The sequence below is a fragment of the Mauremys mutica genome, chromosome 11 (genome assembly GCF_020497125.1).
Source record: "Mauremys mutica isolate MM-2020 ecotype Southern chromosome 11, ASM2049712v1, whole genome shotgun sequence".
NCBI classification, from domain to species: domain Eukaryota; kingdom Metazoa; phylum Chordata; order Testudines; family Geoemydidae; genus Mauremys; species Mauremys mutica.
In genome coordinates this window covers 13,285,799-13,307,929 of record NC_059082.1, presented here as the reverse complement: position 1 = coordinate 13,307,929, position 22,131 = coordinate 13,285,799, and the positions used below count along the sequence as shown (strand labels likewise).

The 22,131-nt window shown below is 44.8% G+C and overlaps 1 protein-coding gene across 3 annotated transcripts in view; it reads right to left on the bottom strand.

The window, feature by feature from the left end:
• The window catches only part of AGBL1 (AGBL carboxypeptidase 1), a 376,382-nt gene that overhangs the window by 312,519 nt on the left and 41,732 nt on the right, over positions 1 to 22,131 (bottom strand). For 2 of the 3 annotated variants that reach the window (XM_044981250.1, XM_044981251.1), the window contains exon 6: positions 2,463 to 2,500. The exons of the other annotated variant lie outside the window; for it this stretch is intronic. In XM_044981250.1, coding sequence (XP_044837185.1) covers positions 2,463 to 2,500 — 38 coding nt within the window. The remainder of the gene's footprint in view (positions 1 to 2,462; positions 2,501 to 22,131) is intronic. 3 annotated transcript variants of the gene reach the window in all.

Below are 22,131 nucleotides of genomic sequence, written 5' to 3'. Positions count from 1 at the left end.
GGACAGAGAGAGGCGAGATTTCATCCACAGATCAAAGCTTACAGGTAGCCCTTTCCTCGGCAGCTGGCCAAAGTATCAGTGAAGACTAGAGGAATCTTGAGGGGCAGGGAGATTATCACCATGAAAACATTAGGGAGAGGTATTGCCATCTGCCTGCTCCTATTAAAACTACAGGGGATTATTTCTCCTTCTGACTTCCTGCCAAAAGCAGAAGAGGGGCTCCTGGCCTAAGAGATCCTTGCAAAGATGATCAGTGTAGCCAGAGGCAGAGCAACATCCCAGCTGGAGACACTGAGTGCAACCCTGAAGGTGGACCACCAAGAATGGATGCATTCTTGACCTCTCTGTTTTCTGGGTGATCTCATCCTCATTCCTAGCAAGATCAAGTCTCACTGCAGCAGCACAAGCAGATCACTTTTCAAGGCCCTGATGAGGCTCAGAATAACTCAAGTGCTGATGCACACCTCAATTTAATTGTTGCAGCTAGCACCAGGGTTTCCATCTCCCATTCAGCTCCAAGTCCACAGCTTTCAACGTCTGTGAGGTCCACCACATTTGATTTTAGCCTGTGTCTTCACAAGCAATTCTCACACACAACAATGCCTAATGCTTGTAGACATTTAGTGTCTTTGGAGGCTACTAGAAGAAAGTAAGAGTGAGAAGAAACCCAAATCATGTTCTGGACCAGTGATCCTCTAACTGTGGACCACTGATGAACCACAGAGCCGCTGCTGGTGGCTTGGGCAGAGCTAGCTGATCACATGATGCTGGCTCAGCCGCCTTGGTTCCAGTTATATCACATTTTTAAAAAACATCTAAAACTCCCCCCCTTATTTTCCTAATGTCACTTTTCGACTAAGTGGTTGCTGTAGTTACCACATCAACACTGTGCAATTGCAAATAGGGTGGGTGATTGTCCTGGAACAGAAAGCCTGGTCCCATCAACACCACTGAGACAGCAGAATCTCCCTTCACAGCCCCAGGTGCTGACCATAAAGCAGGAGTGCCGCAGAAAGGCTTGTACTGCCAGCTGAGCTTTCCACTCTCCCTGCAGCTCCCCTCCTCTCTGTGAATTCCTCCCTCTCTAAATGCTAATTTTGCTTTTAAGTTGAAGGCAGCTCTGGAGTGGCCCCATCGCCCGCTTATTAAGATTTAGTATCTGAACCAGAAGGTGTTTCCTTGTTGCAATAATGTGACCTTTAAATCTAGGCAGCAAGGTTAATACCGGAGCATTATTTGAGAATTCATCACTTGAGCCGGTGCGACTCAGACATGATCCCATTGCAGCGTGCTCATTTAAGTACTGCTTCCAGGCCTACAATTTTTCACAAATGCATTTATTCCTAATGCTCACGAAAAGGACAGAGAAGAGAAAGAGCAAAGGGGGCGGGGAGGAGGGGGAAGAGAGAGAGAGAGAGAGGACAATACGCCGTTGTGATTTATTGGAGAGGAGATTGTCTGCAATAGTAGAGCACTCTTTCTTAATCAAAGCTTTATTAAATCCTGGTAATAAAAAGCTAAGTGTTTTTGGATGAGATAAAGGCAGAAAAGGGTAACGCGTTCACTTCAAGAATATTCAGGCCAGGAGTACATGCAAGGGGACCCACGCTAAAAGAGCCCTAACCCCCACGAACCAGACACTGCCAGTGTTAGCTACTCCCTGCCAGAGCTTGGCAATCTCTAAGTACCGGGGCTAACTTTAAGATCTGCAAGGCTTCAAGCACAAGTGGAGACCTGAGATGCTAGCCAGGGAAGAATAAAGTAAAAGTGGTGTCATTATGACAGTCTGCAGAATTCTTCTAAGCCCTTCCCAAAAAATCAGAACAAGTGGCCACCCTGGTCATTTCACTTAAGGAGCTTGCACCTTTATGTGTAGGTTATGATTTCCCACCTGCATCATCTCAGAGACACAGAGAGAAACATGGCAAGACATACAATAAATACTACATACTATCCCCTCCAATTTCTCAACACAGATTGCTTTTGTCTATTGCAGGGATCGGCAATCTCTGGCACACGGCTCGTCAGGGAAAGCCGCTGGCGGGCCGGGACGGTTTGTTTACCTGCAGTGTCCGCAGGTTCGGATGATCGCAGCTCCCACTGGCCACGGTTCGCCGTTCCCGGCCATTGGGATCTGCAGGAAGTGGCGCGGGCCAAGGGATGTGCTGGCCGCTGTTTCCGGCAGCCCCCATTGACCGGGGACGGCAAACCGTGGCCAGTGAGAGCTGCAATCGGCCGAACATGTGGATGCTGCAGGTAAACAAACCATCCTGGTCCACAAGTGGCTTTCCCTGATGGGCCGTGTGCCAAAGGCTGCCGACCCCTGGTCTATTGCATTTCAAAGGTGTGGGGGGGTGGGCACATTGAGTTGGAGAAGAATGTATCCATTCCTAATGGGACGTCTATCCAGGTGCACAGCACAGACAGGTATGACAGTAAGAATATAAAGAGAAGGCGCTTACTTGATTTCAGCAAAGCTGCTAGAACCTCAATGGCAGCCCTGGGGGGAGAAAAACAATGGAGAAATATCATCAATTTCTTCAATAATTGTTTTTAACCTTGGTCTTCCCAGTCTCTGGGTCAGATCCCCAGTTGGTATAAATTAGCAGGACATCACTCACATTGATGGAGCTACACTTAGTAACAGCAGCTGAGGATCAGGCCCTCCGTGTTTGATTCAGTTATCCAAGAAGACCAGCGTTAGCCCTCTAGGCTTAACATTACGTTGATCTGTACTGACCATTAAAAATAAACAAACACCCACATATCAAAAGAAATGAGACAAGTCTTCAGTCTTTGAACTGTTTCCCTTCAGCCCTCCGTCTGCATCACAGACTCAGAACAAATCCAGACCAGACACAGGGATATATTTCTGCCACCTGGGTCATCAGACACATGTACATCATAAGACGTGTCAGCTCCAGGGTTCTGGCCAAATTCCAACTCAAGACATTTCATTTTGCCAAACTAAACATTCCCCCTCTAGCATCAATTTAAAAAGAAAAGCAGCCTCTCCCTTTATCATCATCAATCACTAGTATTACAGTAGCCACAGCTGAGATCAGGGCCTCAACCTGGCAGGCACTGAAAAAAACATATTAAGAGACAACCCCTGCCCCAAAGTGTTTACCATCTAGATAGACAAGGTAGGTGGATATGAAGTGACTTGCACAAGGTCACACAGCTCAATCTGTGGCAGAGCTGGGACTAAAACCCAGGCCTCCCACGTCCCAGATGAGTGCCCTATCCACTAGACAACACTGCCTCTTGATTCTTTCCCTGCTAGAAATTGCTGTAACTTTGCTGTAGCAGAACAGCTGCAGCATCTTACCCAGAGACAGCTGTATTTCAGAGGGTGAGCAATCCCACGCTGCTCAGGATTCTATAGGCAACAGATACAAAATTGTAACAAAATATACTTGTAAAACCAAGAACTTTGACAAAGGGCCTTTTACACTCTGACAGTGGCTGAGGGGTCTTGACACTGACCTTTATGCCTCACTAGGCGCCAGCAGTGAAACTGCATGCTCAGATGTGTGTTCTTGCTCAGCTAAATAAATACAGGTGGAAGAGAGAGATGGAGTCAGATGCTCCTGATCTTTCCCTTTAACTGTTTCCCTCTCCTTAGGAAAACAATGAAATACGCATACATACAGTGCACTGCACAAAGGGCTAAATGTGCCGATGTAGTCAAACCAAGCTCCCTGCAACTGCCCCAAACCCACATGGGGAGTGCATGAAAACATCCATCAGTCCTCTCATGTCCCCACATCACTGCCCTGTCTCTGACCTTCCATCACTGCCGAAGCTCCCAGCTGCTAGCCTTTGACAGCTCGATAATTCAAAAGAAAGAATGGGTCATTTCACCTAAGAGTGTCACTGATAGGAGAGCAATCACGTGCTAGATTCACAATGCAGACATGCCAGAATGGATTAAACTTCTATCGGAGTTTACTCTCCACTGGGAAACCCAAATCCCACCCACTTCTTACCCTCCCCGATTGCTGTGTCTTCTTCCTAGCAATGACTTTGGCTTGCCTTCGCTAAAATACAACTTTACCAACATGCACTGGCTCCTCTTCACAGGGAAATACCATCTAGTGCGTTCCACCGGCTCTTGCTGGGCTGACAGTGCTTTAGGAGAAGGGAGAAAGCGAATAGCTAGGGAGTCTCGTAAGGGTTCAGAACCAGATGCTCTTTAGTGCCCAGGTGAGCTATGTGAGGAGACTGAACAATTCACTGACCCAGCGGCTGCCAGGTCAAAGCAGGTCATTGGGTCTGGATTTAAATAGGAGCTGGATCAATTTGTGCCCACTCTGAAATCCACGCTAAGGACAATCAAATGCTTCAGTGTGTCACTCATTTCATATCGCAGTGACATGGCTGGTGGGTATATGCACCTCTGCTCTCAAATGGATGGAATCAGAGCAACTTCTCTGTGTGGCATAGGCCCCATACAGCTAGCAGCAGAAGAGATTCTCCTATATCAGCCTGTGCTTTTGGAGCAGGAGGACTAGAGTTCCAGCCCCACTGTTGCTGTGAAGTTCTGCATGCCGAATGCATGTCGGATAACTACATCTATAAAGCCCTTCATGCCCACAGATTCATTACAATATAATCTCTTTATAAACAAATCCCCAAATAAATCATATTAACTTCCACACTGAGCCAATTATCCTGCAGCAGGAAATAAATATTTTATTTTCACCAAACTACTACTTATTTTGTGTCCACTCAACAGCTGAGAAGATGAAAGCTTCCAGAACCGACTCCTGCCAGCACCTGACGTTCCAGGCCAATTTCCCTCACAAACCTACCCCTCTCAGAATTAATCTGTCAGACACACAAACAGCAAACAGGGCAAAAAAAGTCAATGTGGCAGCATTTCAGCAACTAAGGTCTCACCAATTAAAAAGCAGGAGAGTCATAATCATTTCTGCAGGAATTAGACAACAGCCGGTCAGCTGATGGAAGGGGTTCAGTCAGGGCCGGTGCAAGGATATTTCGCACCCTAGGCAAAACTTCCACCTTGCGCCCCCCTGAAGTGCCCCCCTTGCGGCACCTCTCCACCCTCCACCCTGAGGCCCCCCCCCCGCCCCAGCTCACCCCTGCTCCGTGCATGAGCACGAGCACCCCGAGCACGCCGTGGCTGCTTCACTTCTCACGCCTCCCAGGCTTGCAGCACCAGTCATCTTAGGCGCCGCAAGCCTGGGAGGTGGGAGAAGTGAAGCAGCCACGGCGTGCTCAGGGAGGAGGCAGGGCAGGGGTGAGCTGGAGCGGGGAGTTCCCCTGCATGCCGCCTCCCCCCTTACTTGCTGCAGGAAGCCCTCCCCGCACTCCCCTGCCCCAGCTCCCTCCACCTAAATGCCGGCAGTGACCGGGGCGGCCGAAGATCCAGCCGCCGCAGTCTCTGCCGAAGAAAATGGCACCCCCCAAATCCCAGTGTCCTAAGCGACCGCCTAGGTCGCCTAAATGGTTGCACCGGCCCTGTGTTCAGTATGACATGCAACCATTCAGTGTGTTAGACTGCCGCCCGCTGGAATGGGCTGTACTGCACACACCGATTACTTAGCCTTTCCCCCAGATTTTCAATTAGGGACTAGGAAAACAACTTCCAAGCAAATCTCAACCTAGCTCAAACCATCATCCAGAACTCAGATCCAAATATGAGTCATTAATGGGGTTTGACATTACGTGTATACATATATTGGGCACTGGCCTCTGCATTTCCTGGGTGATTCCTGAACCAGACACCAAAGCCCCGAATATCATGAGAAAGGCTGTGCCTGCCGTGTTTCTGGCTCCATCCGGTGGATCCAAGAGGTTGGGGTCGTTCCAATGGGCATTGGATGCACTTATGCACTTTTGGGGCCTTATCTAAAATGAAGTATTGAACATTCACAAGGAACCTGCACAGACATACGCCACTGCCATGTCAGAGGGGGACCAGCTAAAGGGGGGCACGGGACTGCCCCACATGACCCTCCACGCTCCTTTTAGCTAAGATGCTTGTATGGCTGCCATCACAGTAGCATCCGGTTCCTCACAATATTTTATGCGTTTATCCTCCCAATACCCTTTCGGGGCAGGGCAGTTCTACTTTCCCTGTTTTATACATAGGCAACTGAGGTATAGAGCAGTGGTTCTCAAACTAGGGTCGTCGCTTGTTCAAGGAAAGCCCCTGGCAGGCCGGACCGGTTTGTTTACCTGCCGTGTCTGCAAGTTCGGCCAATCGCAGCTCCCCCTGGCCGTGGTTCACCGCTCCAGGCCAATGGGGGTTGCGGGAAGCAGCGGCCAGTACGTCCCTCAGCCCGCGCTGCTTCCTGCAGCTCTCATCGGCCTGGAGCAGCGAACCGCGGCCAGTGGGAGCCACAATCGGCCAGACCTGCAGACGTGGAAGGTAAACAAACTGTCCCAGCCCGCCAGGGGCTTTCCCTGAACAAGCGGCAGCCCTAGTTTGAGAACCACTGGTGTAGAGAAACTAAGTGATTTACCCACGGTCACAGAGGAAGTCTGTGGCAGAGCAGGGATTTGAACCTGGGTCTCCTGAGTTCCAGGCTGGCACCCTAAGCAGGCCCAAATTCAGCTGGTACCTGGAGGCGTGTGACTGTAATTATACTTGAGTAGAATGAAACGTACCAATTTCCATTCTGAAAATACCACAATCTATCAAAAGGATTTTAGAAAATGAAATATATAGTCTGTTGTGTGTCATATAGCATCTACTTTACAGGTATTCCATATAGGATCACACATTTTAAATTTAGGTACAACACAAGCAAAGTGAAGAAAAGACATTTGGAAAATAAAGATATTGGGCCAGATCCTCAGCTGGTGTTATTTCAGCTCAGATAAATTGAAGTCAATGGAGCTACATTGATTTATGCTAGTGGGGGATCAGGTGCAGTATTTCCCATGAGGCTTTAAACCAGTAAAAGAGACAGAGAGTCTTTGAGCTGATGGCTGGTGAAGCCTCCACAGAATATAATCAATATCTGGGGCTCTGAACAAATTCAAACACCCAAAACATTCTAAGGGGAAAGAAATAAACACAACCTAAAGTTGTATAGAGGAGGGAGGGAAGGAGATTGAGTGAGGGAGAGGACAAGCTGACTGATGCACCGAGAGAACTTTAGCAAGCAAGACAACCAGTGTTGGTAGCGCACAGTCACCTAGTAACACCATATGGTAAACCAACAGCCCCTTTTCTGGCATCAGAAGAAGTAATGAGATGAAAAACCTGAGACAAGGGAAATGAAGGGATAATGAAAAATAAACCGTGCATGAGCAAGAGAACAAAAAAGACAGAAACAGGAGGGAAAGGCTGCAAAGCTCAAGAAAGATGAAGCCGTGAGCATATGCTACACCAGAGAACTTGATAGCGTGCCCAGTGCAAAACTTTACATTTGTCTCAGGAAAGAACAGATTTAAAAAAAAAAAAAGCCTTACAGACCTGCCCAGATGTTGTTGACTAATTCTCTGCTCTTTGCAGTAATAAATCACTAAGATCATACACTGGAATTTAAAAAACAACCCTGCCAAAGGGGGCTCATTTATACCTTTCAGTAAAAAACGTATAAATAAAGTTGCCCTATCTTAAAAGGCATAATAATAAATGCTGTACTGTAAGCAGAAAACGTTAAAAAAAATCCCCTCAATGGCTTCAGAGACAGCCACTCTGAAGAATAAAGGGCTTTGAAGTGCTTCCAAATCAGCAGGTTTGATAACAGGGCATGAGCACAACTAAAACAGATAGACAAATGCTTCTTGCAAATTCAGTGTGTAGGAACCATAAACAACAACAAAGAAAAATTCCCCTGTTTTCTAAGCCAAATAAAAATTGGATTATCCAGCACAACTGGACACCCCAGAAGATGAACAATAAGAAAAGAAGTCCTATTTCTAGGTCACCCATGTAGATCCAAGCCACCACATTGGCATTGGCTGGAAGTTGCTGCAAAGATGCAGCCGTCTAGGGGAAGGAGCAAAGTACTGGGAGCTTGACCGGCCTGCATCCATCACTAACTGACTGTGTGACTTTGGGCAAGCTGTTGATTAAGTCTGAGCCTCAGTCCCTCTATCTTTAAAGTAGAGATAATTCATCTGCACTTCAGACCAGTGTCATAGGTACAGGGGAAAATGAAACAAACCCCTTTCGGTGCCTCTTGAGCACAACCTTGACTACCTGCACCTCACTCTGGGTGGAACCACATGGTCCACCCTCTCTTCAACTGACTTTCTGGGCCGCAGCTCCCTAGTTCACCAACTGTGTTAATGCCACAGGCCCAGCTCGGTTTGGCATCTTTAAGGACTTTCACTCTGGCAACCTGTGACTAGCGTAGGGTTGCCAACTTTGGTTGGACGAATTCCTGGAGATACCATCACATAATATAATCTTTAATTAAAGATTAATCTTTCAGTTCTGGAGGGCTGGCAACCCTAGACCAGCGAGGTGGTTAAAATGACACAACAGCAGCTTCTTCAAAACAAAGTGTTATGTATTCATGTGTGGGAAGCACACAGAGTGAAGGGTAAAAGGGTAAAAATAATAATAATAATAATAATAAAGGTCTAATGCATAGTTCCCTCTACCCAATCCTTAAACTTTCCTTGCAAGCTTTGGTACGTTTCAGTTATCTCCATCTCTGGGTTGTGAGAAGCAGAGTCCTCTGCTGCTGTTTCTGCTTTTCTCTGTCTCCTTGCCAGTCCATCAGCTTTTGCTTTTGCTGACACTCTGACCTCTCTCTCAACTTCCACCCTTTTTTAGGCCTGGGGTTCCTCTAATATCTGATATCCTCCTTTTGATCCTAGCTTAAGCCTTGATAAGAAACCATTCTGAGCCTGAGTCAAGCCAGGTAGGGTATCCCCCATAAACAGCTTCCCTGCTGTTTTCTCAAGGACTCTTAGTTATCTGTGTCATTGTTTTATCATTCCTGTTTGGCTCCCTTAAAATCCCCTTTTGATCTAACTCCATAGCAAGTAACCCATCATAACCAAACACAGAAGGATGAAATTGATATTTGTACAGCACTTTGAAAATGAAAAGTGAAACTATGTGAAGGCTATTTGATGGCTTGGGTGAAATGAGTTGAAAGGTCATAGTCCAGTTCTACTGGGTAGGTGTCCACATCTCAGAACCACCTTACAACTGGCCTGAGACAGCAGGGAGGCCAAAGATTGGATAGGCAGGGAACTACCCAAGAGAGCTCTGCAAATCCAACTCCTACAGCTTTAATTGCTCACTTGACCACCTCTTCCATGGACGTCTTTGCACTTTTCCCATGGTTGCACATGGGACACCCACCTCAAACTAGTGCATAAAGCCTCTACCCTTTGGTTGGTCAAATGCCTCTTCCAGAGTCCCTTCTGCCATGATGCCTAGAGAAGACTGCACCTGACAATGGCTAAGTAGGAGATTCCTAGGCTTTATTGAAGAAAAATAAAGGTGATTGGCAACCATGAAGTTCTGCACATAGCTAGCATACGGCATGATCTTATCATGGCCCATCTCCTGTTCTCCCCCCCTCTATTCCTATTGCTCATTACACTCACTTGGGCCCTTTGGGTGCTGCCACAAACAATTTTCTGACTCGAAGCACATTTCCCAGAGCAGCGAAGGGAATAAACTACACTCAAGCTATACATATTGTCAGGCTGTATTTTATCTTCAACCCTAGGGACTCATGCTTCACTCTCGGGGTTTATATAGTCAGCAGAGCATCCTGCTAAAAATATAGTTTCACAGTTGACAGCTAAGGGTCATTTAGATACGTAGCGCTTAGCTACTAGGGTCACTAAGACACCATGGTGACAGTGTACGAGGAGACTTTGGCAAACCAGTAAAGTGCCTAAAACCACTAGAGCTTATTGTTAAAGGCGGCCTAGTCAGCAGGCTGTAAATTGGCCATTCAGCAATCTCAGCTTGACCAAGGCAGGGGGGGAGGGGGTTTTGGGTGCCACAGCAAGGGCAGCTTGACCCCGCGTCCTTCCTGATAAGAATTGTGTTGAAGTTGCTGAAACATGCATTTTAAAAGAGCAGGATGTACCCTCAGGAATGTCTGTTGGGGTCTCAAGACTGCAAACCCTGGAAAGATCCACACCTGGTTAATCAATAATCAGAAGGAACCTCTTGCTGGATCATTGAAATTGCTTTCTTAATAAGGTTTCTTTAAGGGACACGTCATTCTGTTACTAATGTATAAATAAGGGGAAAAAGCTTGAGATAGTTGGACTCGTTTGGGGACTCTTTTGGACTCTCCCTCTGGATACATCTTGCGGTCCCCACTGGCAGACGGAAGATTTGGCCACTGGAAGCCTGCCGCTGTGTCACTGGAAAGCCACACCCAGCTTTGGTAATTATCAAGGGTTGGGGGTGTTTTACTAATCTTGTTGCGGACGTGTATAAGTGCTTGAGACTAAGTAAAGTTTAGCTTTAAGTGAAAGCACTCTTGTGTTGTCCTGTTTGTGCAGCCATCTATCGGTTGGACGGCTGTGCTTCCCCTGATTTATTTCCTGACACCTCCTCGCACAGAGTAAGTTACCAAGAGCTTTGGGTTGAAAGAACCCCGGGTAACAACAGGTGCGTTGTACAAGAGGTAGAGCTCATCTGAGATAAATGCTTTGAATAATCATTTCCTTAGTGGCCCAACAATACCGAGCATAAACGTGCAGGCACTTGCATAAAGATTTGGTTTAAAGATTTAAAAACAGTGATTTATGGATCCTGAAAATGTGGTTGAGGAAGGCCACAGCTGCTGTTGGCATTTTCATGCCAATGCTAGTCCAAGACTGACACATAAACACCCATCATCATGATCTCTTTAATTCCAGCCTGCTTACAGTTTGCAATAACCCCCTCGACATCAACAGGTGGCACTCCAGCTGTTCTGCACAGATGTGGTTTTGGTGGAATGCTGAAGGATAGCAAAGATGCCCTGAACATTAATCTCTCTTCCCACTCTACCAGCAAGTTCTTTGCTAATGTTTGCTTTAGTTCCAGCTACCAGGATTTTTTTTTTAAAGGGAGCCCTATATTTCATCCAAAAAAATCATATCTTTTCTGTGACTCTAGCCATTCTGCTGGATGTAATTAGCGAACAAGAGATCCCACATACAAATAAGTGATACAGAAATTACGCCTATTTAAAGAATAATATTTCTCTGCAGCTTTATGGGTTTTGACAATCAGAGAGAAAAGGATGAAGACAGAAGATAGATGGAGGCCAAGTCACCGCTAACAGCACAGAGCACCCATTGCTGCCAAAAATATACTGGGCCCCTGCTCTTTAAATGCCTTAAGCGGACATCAAGCCCAATTCTTCTCTCACTTACATCATGGTGAACTAAAGTCACTAAATGTTTTCTAAAAGATATTCCCTGGCTCAAGCAGCAGTTATGGGCGTGATGCAGATGTCACTAAGAGAGGATCTCTGTCCTGTGCGATGCAGGAGGTCAAACTAGATAATCAAAACAGTTCCTTCGGCCGTAAACCTATGAACTACACCCGTGTAAAACCAATGCCAGAGAAGAATGAGAGCCAGAAAGCAGGGATTAAACTGATGCTCATTCTGTCTCATCCCCCATGTCTCCCAATACAAATCCTGCCTCTCACCCACCCCTCACTGAGGCATTTTATGGTGCCGCGATGAGTTTGGTTTTGGCAGAAAAGAAGAATCACTGCGCTTTAAAAAGGGCTGCTGCAAAGAGTCCCAGCTTAAGCATCTCTCTCTGTCTCTTTCATATCCACATAATCCGACTACACCTGTGTGTGTGGTACAAAGCATGAGGGAATCAGGTGGTCTCTGAGCCATCCAACCCCTTAGCCTCCAGGATACAGCTCTCATCAGAGACTGATTTTACTCATTGCCAAGGACATACATTTTAATTCATGTGCAAACAAAGCACCAGTGGCTCTTTTTCAGAGGAGCGTGTGGATTGGACACAGACTTCTCTTAGGGGAGAGTCTGATGATAGAGAATCTCCAGGTTATAGTCAGGAGCAGAGGAATGAGAAGTATAATGTAAGGGCCGGATCAGATGATAAACAGTCACATAAAAAAGAATCTGGCACATCAGAAAAAGGCAGGCTAATAAACAGGGACAAGTTTTTAAAGTGCTTGTACACAAATGCCAGAAGTCTAAATAATAGGATGGGTGAACTAGAGTGCCTTGTGATAAAGGAGGATATAGATATAATAGGCATCACAGAAACCTGGTGGACTGAGAGCAATCAATGGGACACAATCATTCCGGGGTACAAAATATATCGGAAGGACAGAACAGGCCGTGCAGGGGGAGGAGTGGCACTATATGTTAAAGAAAGTGTAGATTCAAATGAAGTAAAAATCTTAAGCGAATCCACAGGTTCCATAGAGTCTCTATGGATAGAAATTTCATGCTCTAGTAAAAATATAACAGTAGGGATCTATTATCGACCACCTGACCAGGACAGTAATAGTGATGATGAAATGCTAAGGGAAATTAGAGAGGCTATCAAAATTAAGAACCCAATAATAGTGGGGAATTTCAATTATCCCCATATTGACTGGGAACATTTCACTTCAGGACGAAATGCAGAGATAAAATTTCTCGATACTTTAAATGACTGCTTCATGGAGCAGCTGGTACGGGAACCCACAAGGGGAGAGGCGACTCTAGATTTAATCCTGAGTGGAGTGCACGAGCTGGTCCAAGAGGTAACTGTAGCAGGACCGCTTGGAAATAGTGACCATAATACAATAGCATTCAACATCCCTGTGGTGGGAAGAACATCTCAACTGCCCAACACTGTGGTCTTTAATTTCAAAAGGGGGAACTATACAAAAATGAGAGGGTTAGTTAGACAAAAGTTAAAAGGTACAGTGACTAAAGTGAAATCCCTGCAAGTTGCGTGGGCCCTTTTTAAAGACACCATAATAGAGGCCCAACTTCAATGTATACCCCAAATTAAGAAAAACAGTAAAAGAACTAAAAAAGAGCCACCGTGGCTTAACAACCATGTAAAAGAAGCAGTGAGAGATAAAAAGACTTCCTTTAAAAAGTGGAAGTCAAATCCTAGTGAGGCAAATAGAAAGGAGCACAAACACTGCCAACTTAAGTGCAAGAGTGTAATAAGAAAAGCCAAAGAGGAGTTTGAAGAACGGCTAGCCAAAAACTCCAAAGGTAATAACAAAATGTTTTTTAAGTACATCAGAAGCAGGAAGCCTGCTAAACAACCAGTGGGGCCCCTTGACGATCAAAATTCAAAAGGAGCGCTTAAAGATGATAAAGTCATTGCGGAGAAACTAAATGGATTCTTTGCTTCAGTCTTCATGGCTGAGGATGTTAGGGAGATTCCCAAACCTGAGCTGGCTTTTGTAGGTGACAAATCTGAGGAACTGTCACAGATTGAAGTGTCACTAGAGGAGGTTTTGGAATTAATTGATAAACTCAACATTAACAAGTCACCGGGACCAGATGGCATTCTCCCAAGAGTTCTGAAAGAACTCAAATGTGAAGTTGCGGAACTATTAACTAAGGTTTGTAACCTGTCCTTTAAATCGGCTTCGGTACCCAATGACTGGAAGTTAGCTAATGTAATGCCGATATTTAAAAAGGGCTCTAGGGGTGATCCCGGCAATTACAGACCGGTAAGTCTAACGTCGGTACCGGGCAAATTAGTTGAAACAATAGTAAAGAATAAAATTGTCAGACACATAGAAAAACAAACTCTTGAGCAATAGTCAACATGGTTTCTGTAAAGGGAAATCGTGTCTTACTAATCTATTAGAGTTCTTTGAAGAGGTCAACAAACATGTGGACAAGGGGGATCCGGTGGACATAGTGTACTTAGATTTCCAAAAAGCCTTTGACAAGGTCCCTCACCAAAGGCTCTTACGTAAATTAAGCTGTCATGGGATAAAAGGAAAGGTCCTTTCATGGATTGAGAACTGGTTAAAGGACAGGGAACAAAGGGTAGGAATTAATGGTAAATTCTCAGAATGGAGAGGGGTAACTAGTGGTGTTCCCCAAGGGTCAGTCCTAGGACCAATCCTATTCAATTTATTCATAAATGATCTGGAGAAGGGGGTAAACAGTGAGGTGGCAAAGTTTGCAGCTGATACTAAACTGCTCAAGATAGTTAAGACAAAAGCAGATTGTGAAGAACTTCAAAAAGATCTCACAAAACTAAGTGATTGGGCAACAAAATGGCAAATGAAATTTAATGTGGATAAATGTAAAGTAATGCACATTGGAAAAAATAACCCCAACTATACATACAACATGATGGGGGCTAATTTAGCTACAACGAGTCAGGAGAAAGATCTTGGAGTTATCGTGGATAGTTCTCTGAAGATGTCCACGCAGTGTGCAGAGGCGGTCAAAAAAGCAAACAGGATGTTAGGAATCATTAAAAAGGGGATAGAGAATAAGACTGAGAATATATTATTGCCCTTATATAAATCCATGGTACGCCCACATCTCGAATACTGTGTACAGTGTACTCCTCACCTCAAAAAAGATATTCTAGCACTAGAAAAGGTTCAGAAAAGAGCAACTAAAATGATTAGGGGTTTAGAGAGGGTACCATGTGAGGAAAGATTAAAGAGGCTAGGACTCTTCAGTTTGGAAAAGAGAAGACTAAGGGGGGACATGATAGAGGTATATAAAATCATGAGTGATGTTGAGAAAGTGGATAAGGAAAAGTTATTTACTTATTCCCATAATACAAGAACTAGGGGTCACCAGATGAAATTAATAGGCAGCAGGTTTAAAACAAATAAAAGGAAGTTCTTCTTCACGCAGCACACAGTCAACTTGTGGAACTCCTTACCTGAGGAGGTTGTGAAGGCTAGGACTATAACAATGTTTAAAAGGGGACTGGATAAATTCATGGTGGCTAAGTCCATAAATGGCTATTAGCCAGGATGGGTAAGAATGGTGTCCCTAGCCTCTGTTCGTCAGAGGATGGAGATGGATGGCAGGAGAGAGATCACTTGATCATTGCCTGTTAGGTTCACTCCCTCAGGGGCACCTGGCATTGGCCACTGTCGGTAGACAGATACTGGGCTAGATGGACCTCTGGTCTGACCCGGTACGGCCTTTCTTATGTTCTTCTGTTATGTTCTTATGTTCTTTTTCAGGGCAGCGCAGAGGTAGCACCACCTCTGGAGGCTGAAATCACATCCCAGAAAGATAATTTCCATCTTATCAACTCCCTCTCCAGGATCAGGTGTCACCAGTATGGCTGAGGCAGGCTGTGACACCTTGTCACTCACATCAAGATGGAAGGGCTGGAAGAATCACAATCAAATAGAATTCTTAACAGATTAATTACCCACAGCGGCTTCAGTCTGACCATATGAGAACCCAATTTCCCCACCCAAACGGCATGCATGGAGAGGCTGAAAGAGAGGCATTGATGTTATCCCTAATAGACCTATAAAGGCAGGGAATAGGAATGCTCTTCTTAGGTTGGTGTGTTAACATATCATCATACAACCATATGCAAACAAAGCCAGTGCAGCATGTTGGCATAATGTGGGCCCAAATCATCCAATATGTAATTAAAATGTGTCAATCAAGGGGGTTTGATCTGACTCTTTCCCCCTGGAGACCCGCCTTTCAATCCCATTTAAGTCACCAGTGGAAATGAGTCTGGTGGTTTCTCAGCCAAGTCCTTAGCTGATACTTATTCACATCACATCAGAGTACTAGGACCGGCAGCCTATGCTCAGGAGGACCCCCCCGCCCCAGACTGGCAGACATAAAAAATGTTGTGCTGCACATCAAGACTGAGGTGAATCAGCAAAGTGATATGGGAGAAGAGATCTAGCCCCATTTGTGCCTGCATTATGCTTACTTCTAGCCAGTTCTCTGATTCACACTTCTATGAGGACTAAACCCACTCAAAGCAATACAAGAAAAGCAGACAATTCATTTGCCAAGTAAAACCAATATATTGTGTCACTGACTCAGCTGAAGAGCATGTCTGAGGCCTGGTCTACACTGGTGGGGGGTGCAGGGGTTGATCTAAGTTACGCAACTTCAGCTACGTGAATAATGTAGCTGAAGTCGACATACTTAGATCTACTTACCACGGTGTCTTCACTGCAGCAAGTCAATGGCTGACGCTCTCCCGTCAACTCTGCCTGCACTTCTCACCCTGGTGGAGTACCGGAGTCAACGGGAGAGTGCTCGGCGGTCGATTGATCACGTCTAGACTAGATGCGATAAATCAACCCCCTGCTGGATTGAACACTGCCCGTCGATCCAGTGGGTAATGTAGACAAGCCCTTAGAGACCTATGCCAAATCCCTGTAACCACAGGTTCAAATCTTGGCAGAGACAGACTCAGCCTTCTGAGGAGGATAAATTGATTTCCTGGAACTTTGCAACATGGGAGCCTTTCAGACTTGTCCTTAAAAGACAAAGTGCTCTCTGAGGATACCTAGAGCCTGGCACTTAAAACCAGCCACCCAAACTGCACTCGCAAAGTTTTGCCCACAAGTAATTGCAAATGCATAGTTTTGGGGGTGCAGTTAATTGTGGGCAAAATGATAGCAACTAGATATCCAGCTATAACTAGCTGTGCCAGCAAACCAGGTAACAGGGCTTCTAAATGTCATTATTTATGCCATGTTGTTGTAGGCAGGTAGGTCCCAGGATATTAGAGAGACAAGGTGAGTGAGGTAATATCTTTTATTGGACCAACTGCTGTTGGTGAGAGAGACAAGCTTTTGAGCTACACAGAGCTCTGCTTCAGGTCTGGGAAAGGTACTCAGAATGTCACAGCTAAATACAAGGTGGAACAGATTGTTTAGCATAAGTAGTTAATACATATTTCAATGGACCATTCAAAGTGAAGTGGCCCATTAACACTGCTCCAGTAATAGGGGGGAAAGGAAAAGGGTGGGGGAAGCAGCGGGGAAAGGGAAGTTAATGGGTTACAGATTGTTGTAAGAAGCCATAAATCCAGTGTCTCTGTTCAGTCCATGATTTTTAGTGTCTAGCAAAGTAATGAATTTAAGCTCCCAGGCATTAATGCCCCAATAACAACTAAATGGGTGAAACTAGACAATGACTACACTCTCGAATGAACTCACACAGGAAAATGATAAAAGACAAAAACACCACATCACCTGTGGGTGAACACTTTTCACAAAGTGATCGCTCTATATCTGACCTATCAGTCCTCATCTGCAAACGAAACCTGAACAGCGCTTTCAAAAGAGGAGTTTGAGAATGTAAATTCATAACTTTTCTAGACACCAAAAGTTATGGACTGAGTAGAGACACTGTTGTATTAAGCCATAAATCCAATCTATAAGCAATGAACAACCCCCTCCAACTGCCTCCCGCCCCATGACAGGAGGGGTGTTAACGGGTTACTTTAACTTGGATGCTCCCTTGAAATGCGTGTTAACTACTTATTCTAAACAAATCTGTTCTACCTTGTATTTAGCTGTGACACTCTGAATACATTTCCCAGACCCAAAGAAGAGCTCTGTGTAAGCTTGAAAGCTTGTCTTTCTCCCCAACAGAAGTTAGTCCAATAAAAATATTACCTCGCCCACCTTATTTATGCCTATAGTCATTTATGAGTACAAAATGGGAGGCAGGTTTCAACGTAATCAAGGTCCATAGCCAAAGCTCTCCTTCTCTTCCTACAGCATAACTCATTGACTAGCACCTTCCATCCCAGAGATGGCAGCATTTCCAAGGCACTGTATGTTGATAAAGTACTTTGGGATGCTCCAAAGATGTAAAATATTATTCACTAAAAAGTATCCTTTACTGGATGTGACAAGGCTGCAGTCACGGATGGGAGATATGGCTTTGATTTCAGTCATACCTGCAATGTATGTTTAAAAAGAAATGTTAAAAGAACTATTTTTAAAAAAAATCTTTAAAAATTAATAGCTATGGAAAGAATTTGATATGTGAAGATGCAACACTGAGATGGGGGTGGGGGGGAATACGGTACAGGGCCCTTGCTCCTGGAAATGGAGTTAATTTGTGTAAGCCTTTCTCTGATGACACTCTGGTTGTCTCAAAAGAAAGAAAAAGACAACTGATTGATACTGGAACTGAAAGGCAAAAATGTTTGTTCTTTTTAATCTAATGGAATCATGAAAAAAATGTTGCCATTTTACTAGTCTCAGATACATCAGTTTAATAGCTTTATATAGTACTTCACTTTCCCCTCTGGTTCTGTTCAGATGAAGCCCATCTATAAAGTCCAGCCAAAGGAAAATCTTCAAGATAATGATTTAAAGAGGAGAACTAGCTTGCAGGCCTTTCTAGAACACACCACTGCAGCTGGTGGTCACATGCAAACATGGCTAATAGAGGGTATGTCTCAGGAATGTTCATCACTCTGAAATATTCGTAACTCTAAAAACACTACTATTGTTCTTTCAGAAGTTTACAGCTGAACATTGACTTAATACATCTTAAAAACTTTACTATGCAGAAGAAAAATACTACTTTCCCTTTATTTTTAGTAGTAGTTTATGTTTAAGACAGTACTGTACTGTACCATATTTGCTTTTTTTGGGAGGGGAGAGGGGGGTCTCTGCTACTGCCTGATTGTGTACATCGGTTCCAAATGTGGTGTGTGGTTGACTGCTCAGTTTGTAATTCTGGTATTCATAATCCTGAGGTTCTACTGTACTGCAGTTAAAAGCCCACAGATGACCAGTGCCAGGTGACTTGGGCTAATGGGCTGTTTAACTGCAGTGCAGCACACCTTCATGCTCAGGCTGCAGCCTGAGCTCTGGGACCCTTCCACTGCCCAGGATCCTAGAGCCCGGGCTCCAGCCCGAGCCCAAACATCTACGTGACAAAAACAGCCCCGCAACCCAAGCCCAAGCCAACTGGCCACAGGTTTTTAATTGCAGTATAGACATACTCAGGATCACTTTCCCTGTACTGCATGAAGAAATGTGTGCAAACACGTGATGCAATCCTCCAGTTTACACACTTCAACCCTGAATTTCTGAGTGGACACTGGGGTCCAACTGTGCAGGTCTGACTGGGGCATTAGGGCCGCAGTGAGACTCCGTAAAAGCCTCCAAATCACTGTTTAACTGCAAGTGGGGCACATGCATTGGCTGCAGCTGGTAACAATGCAGGAAGCATCATTATGACCAGTGCACACACATTTGCATTAGGGAGTAATTGGAAAGATTAATAACAGTACAGTGCTTTTCATCTGTATATATCAAAGCCCTGCACAAAAGGAGGTAAGTAATATTATCCCCATTTTACAGATGAGGATTATGCAATTTATACATGTTATATACACTGACATTGAATGTGGGTTGATATTAAAGCTGGTTGGAAAGTTTTCATCTAAATGAAATTTCAACACAAAAATGGGGAGGAAAATTTGTGGAAATTGTCAGTCCCAACCCTCCACCCCTGACTTTGCCACTGCCTTAATGTGTAGCCTTAGGCAGATCAAGAATTTCCATTGTACTTCCCTGTGTGTATGTGCCTGCCTCACTAGGGTGAAGCTATAAACTTAATTAATTAGTGTTGATAAATCACAGATTGAGATCAGTGGATGAAGGTGGTAGAGAAATGCTAAGTATTTCTATTTTACAGATGCATTTTGGGCACCAAAGTTATTTAGGTGCCAAAAAATGCAGATGGGTGCCTAGTGGGATTTTCAAAAACTCCTATGCCCCTGAGGGGCCTAATTACTTTTAAACATCTGGTCTATAGTGTCTCAGCAAGAGGGAGACTCCATTTTGGCCCACGTGGTAAAATGATGCCTATGTTCTATAGGAGGGTCTCAGACAACATCCTGCAGGATGCGCTAACAGCTATTTTGACCATCAGGCAGGCAATCACTTTTAGCTGCAGGGCAGAGAAGTGGGGAAACAGCCCCATCACAGGCATGGTAGGAAACACATCTCCAATATAAAGCAAAGTCTATTTCTCTTGGCAATTGAATCTACCTGCTCATTTCTCCATTTCTCCATGCACCTTGCTGAAAGTTGGCTCTTCAAAGTGTCAGTGCAGAGCATGAACATGAAAGAAATATTATCACTCTAGATTGGGGTGGTGGGGGGGAGTTCATACCTCTTCAGAGCCTGAGCCAAATCTTAACAGATAGTTAGTCCCACAGACACCTCGCCTTTCATCCTGACCTCCCTCCTCCCATTTGAAACATATAAAGTCCCTTTGGCATCAACAGCAAATGCTTACATGGGAAAAGGAATGTTAGGAAAACGTTTTAAGCTCCTTTTAATTCAATTTAGCAGATGTAAAAAAATTAGACACCACCTCCCTGTTCTCTGCAGACCACTGTCGAGTGATGCAGAGACCACAGTTTGGGATCTATTGGACTTGAAGTCTAGGAAAGAGGTTTTAATAGTAAGTGCAGGGGCAGTGGAACAGATGCCCTAAGAAATTCATCACCACTTGGGAGAATGAAGACTGGGTCAGGGAAGACGCCAGTGGGGATGATGCAGGCAGGTGTCCTGCACAAACAAATCTGATATTTCTCTAGCACCACAATGGGACAGTTAGTCCTGCAATCAGAGAGAAGAGTGCTCCCTATTAACTCACCAAAGCCACTTCCTGAATTAATCAAAATGAGTCAAATTCTTCTCAGGTATGCCAGTACAACTCTCTGGGAATCAGCTGTTGGGTCAGATCTCAACAGCTATGTAGCACCAGGCCTGATCAGTACTGTATTTGGATGGGAGATTTAGAAGGAAAATTATTAATTCAGAACTCAGCAAATATCAAGCCAAGCTCTCATCTTGGTTACACTGCACAGTTGCCACTTGAGGTTAGTGGGGTCACAGTGGCATAACTGAGGGGACATTTTTGGCCAGTATTTGCAGAAACCTAAGTTATAACTTATGAATTGTGTGTGTGTGTGTATATATTATTTTTATTTTTTCTTGGAGAGCTCCCAACCAACCCACCCAAACTCTGGTCAGTATGTAAGAACAAACTAGATAACAGCCCATGGTGGCAGGGTCTAGCTGCAGATATAAAAATAAACAGATAGAGCTAAAAGGAGCTCAGTCAAAATCTAAATGTTATCAGGCTGGTTCAACCATGTGCCCTTGTTTTTCTGCACAGAACGATTTGGAAAGCAGCAAAAGTTGGCACGACTGCAGACTTGAAGGCGTGATTTTAAACAACCTCCCCCACACACACAAAATCAACAGACCACCACTCCCAACAAGATAGTGGGAGTTGAACCCAGCTGGCATTGTCATGTTATTGGAGTGTATGTCATATGGCTTGCGCAAAGTCCAAACAACATTGTTCCATTTAACAGGAGGGGAAAGCTCAGTGCATAAGCCAAAATCATCTGATGATTTTATCTGACTTCCTAAATGGTCCAGCTATTGCTGCAGCCTGCTGTAAAGCCCAATCTCTGAGCCATGACAGTTTCAAGGTTTACACTTCACAAATAGAGGGAGGCTTCATTGCCAAAGTTGCTGCCTCTGCCATATTTGGAGTCAGTGAAGAACTGGTCTTCCTCACCAGCCACTTCCTCAAAGTTTTCACGTTCTCCTCCATGTGTTCCAGTCCACTTTTCTGAACACACCCTAGGGCCGCACAGCTACAGGGTTATTTACAGGTTTTGTTCTCATAGCTGCCATCCTGAGTGTTGCCCTGCAGATAATGCTGCTAAGAAGAGTACTGACAGCATTATCAAGCCATGGACCCGTACTGTGTCTACAGCAGCACCCATCAGAAAACCCTCTTCTTCACATACCTTACCACATTTCACGTAGACTTGGGCTGAACATTGCTGTGCTTAAGCTGCTCTTTTATTCAACACTCCCTTCCCATCCCCAGTCATCAGACTAACTATGCAAACAATGTTGGGAGCCGGGCCTCAGGTCAACCACTGAGTGCTGGGGACTATTCTTCAGTCATGGCTTCCAGAAGTGAGCCAGTCATACTTATTAGTCCACTGTATACATGAAACCAAAGAGCATATCTGCACCAGAGAAATGCTCTCATAAGTACCCACCGTTGCTAACCCTTGTTCAGCTCCACCAACGCCAACAGCATGAGGATTCCTAGTGTAAATGGGCTGCTGCTGAGGACTTTGACACACTGTCACATTACTGTTTGTGTACAAAATAATACAGTGTTTGAAACTGGTGGTGGC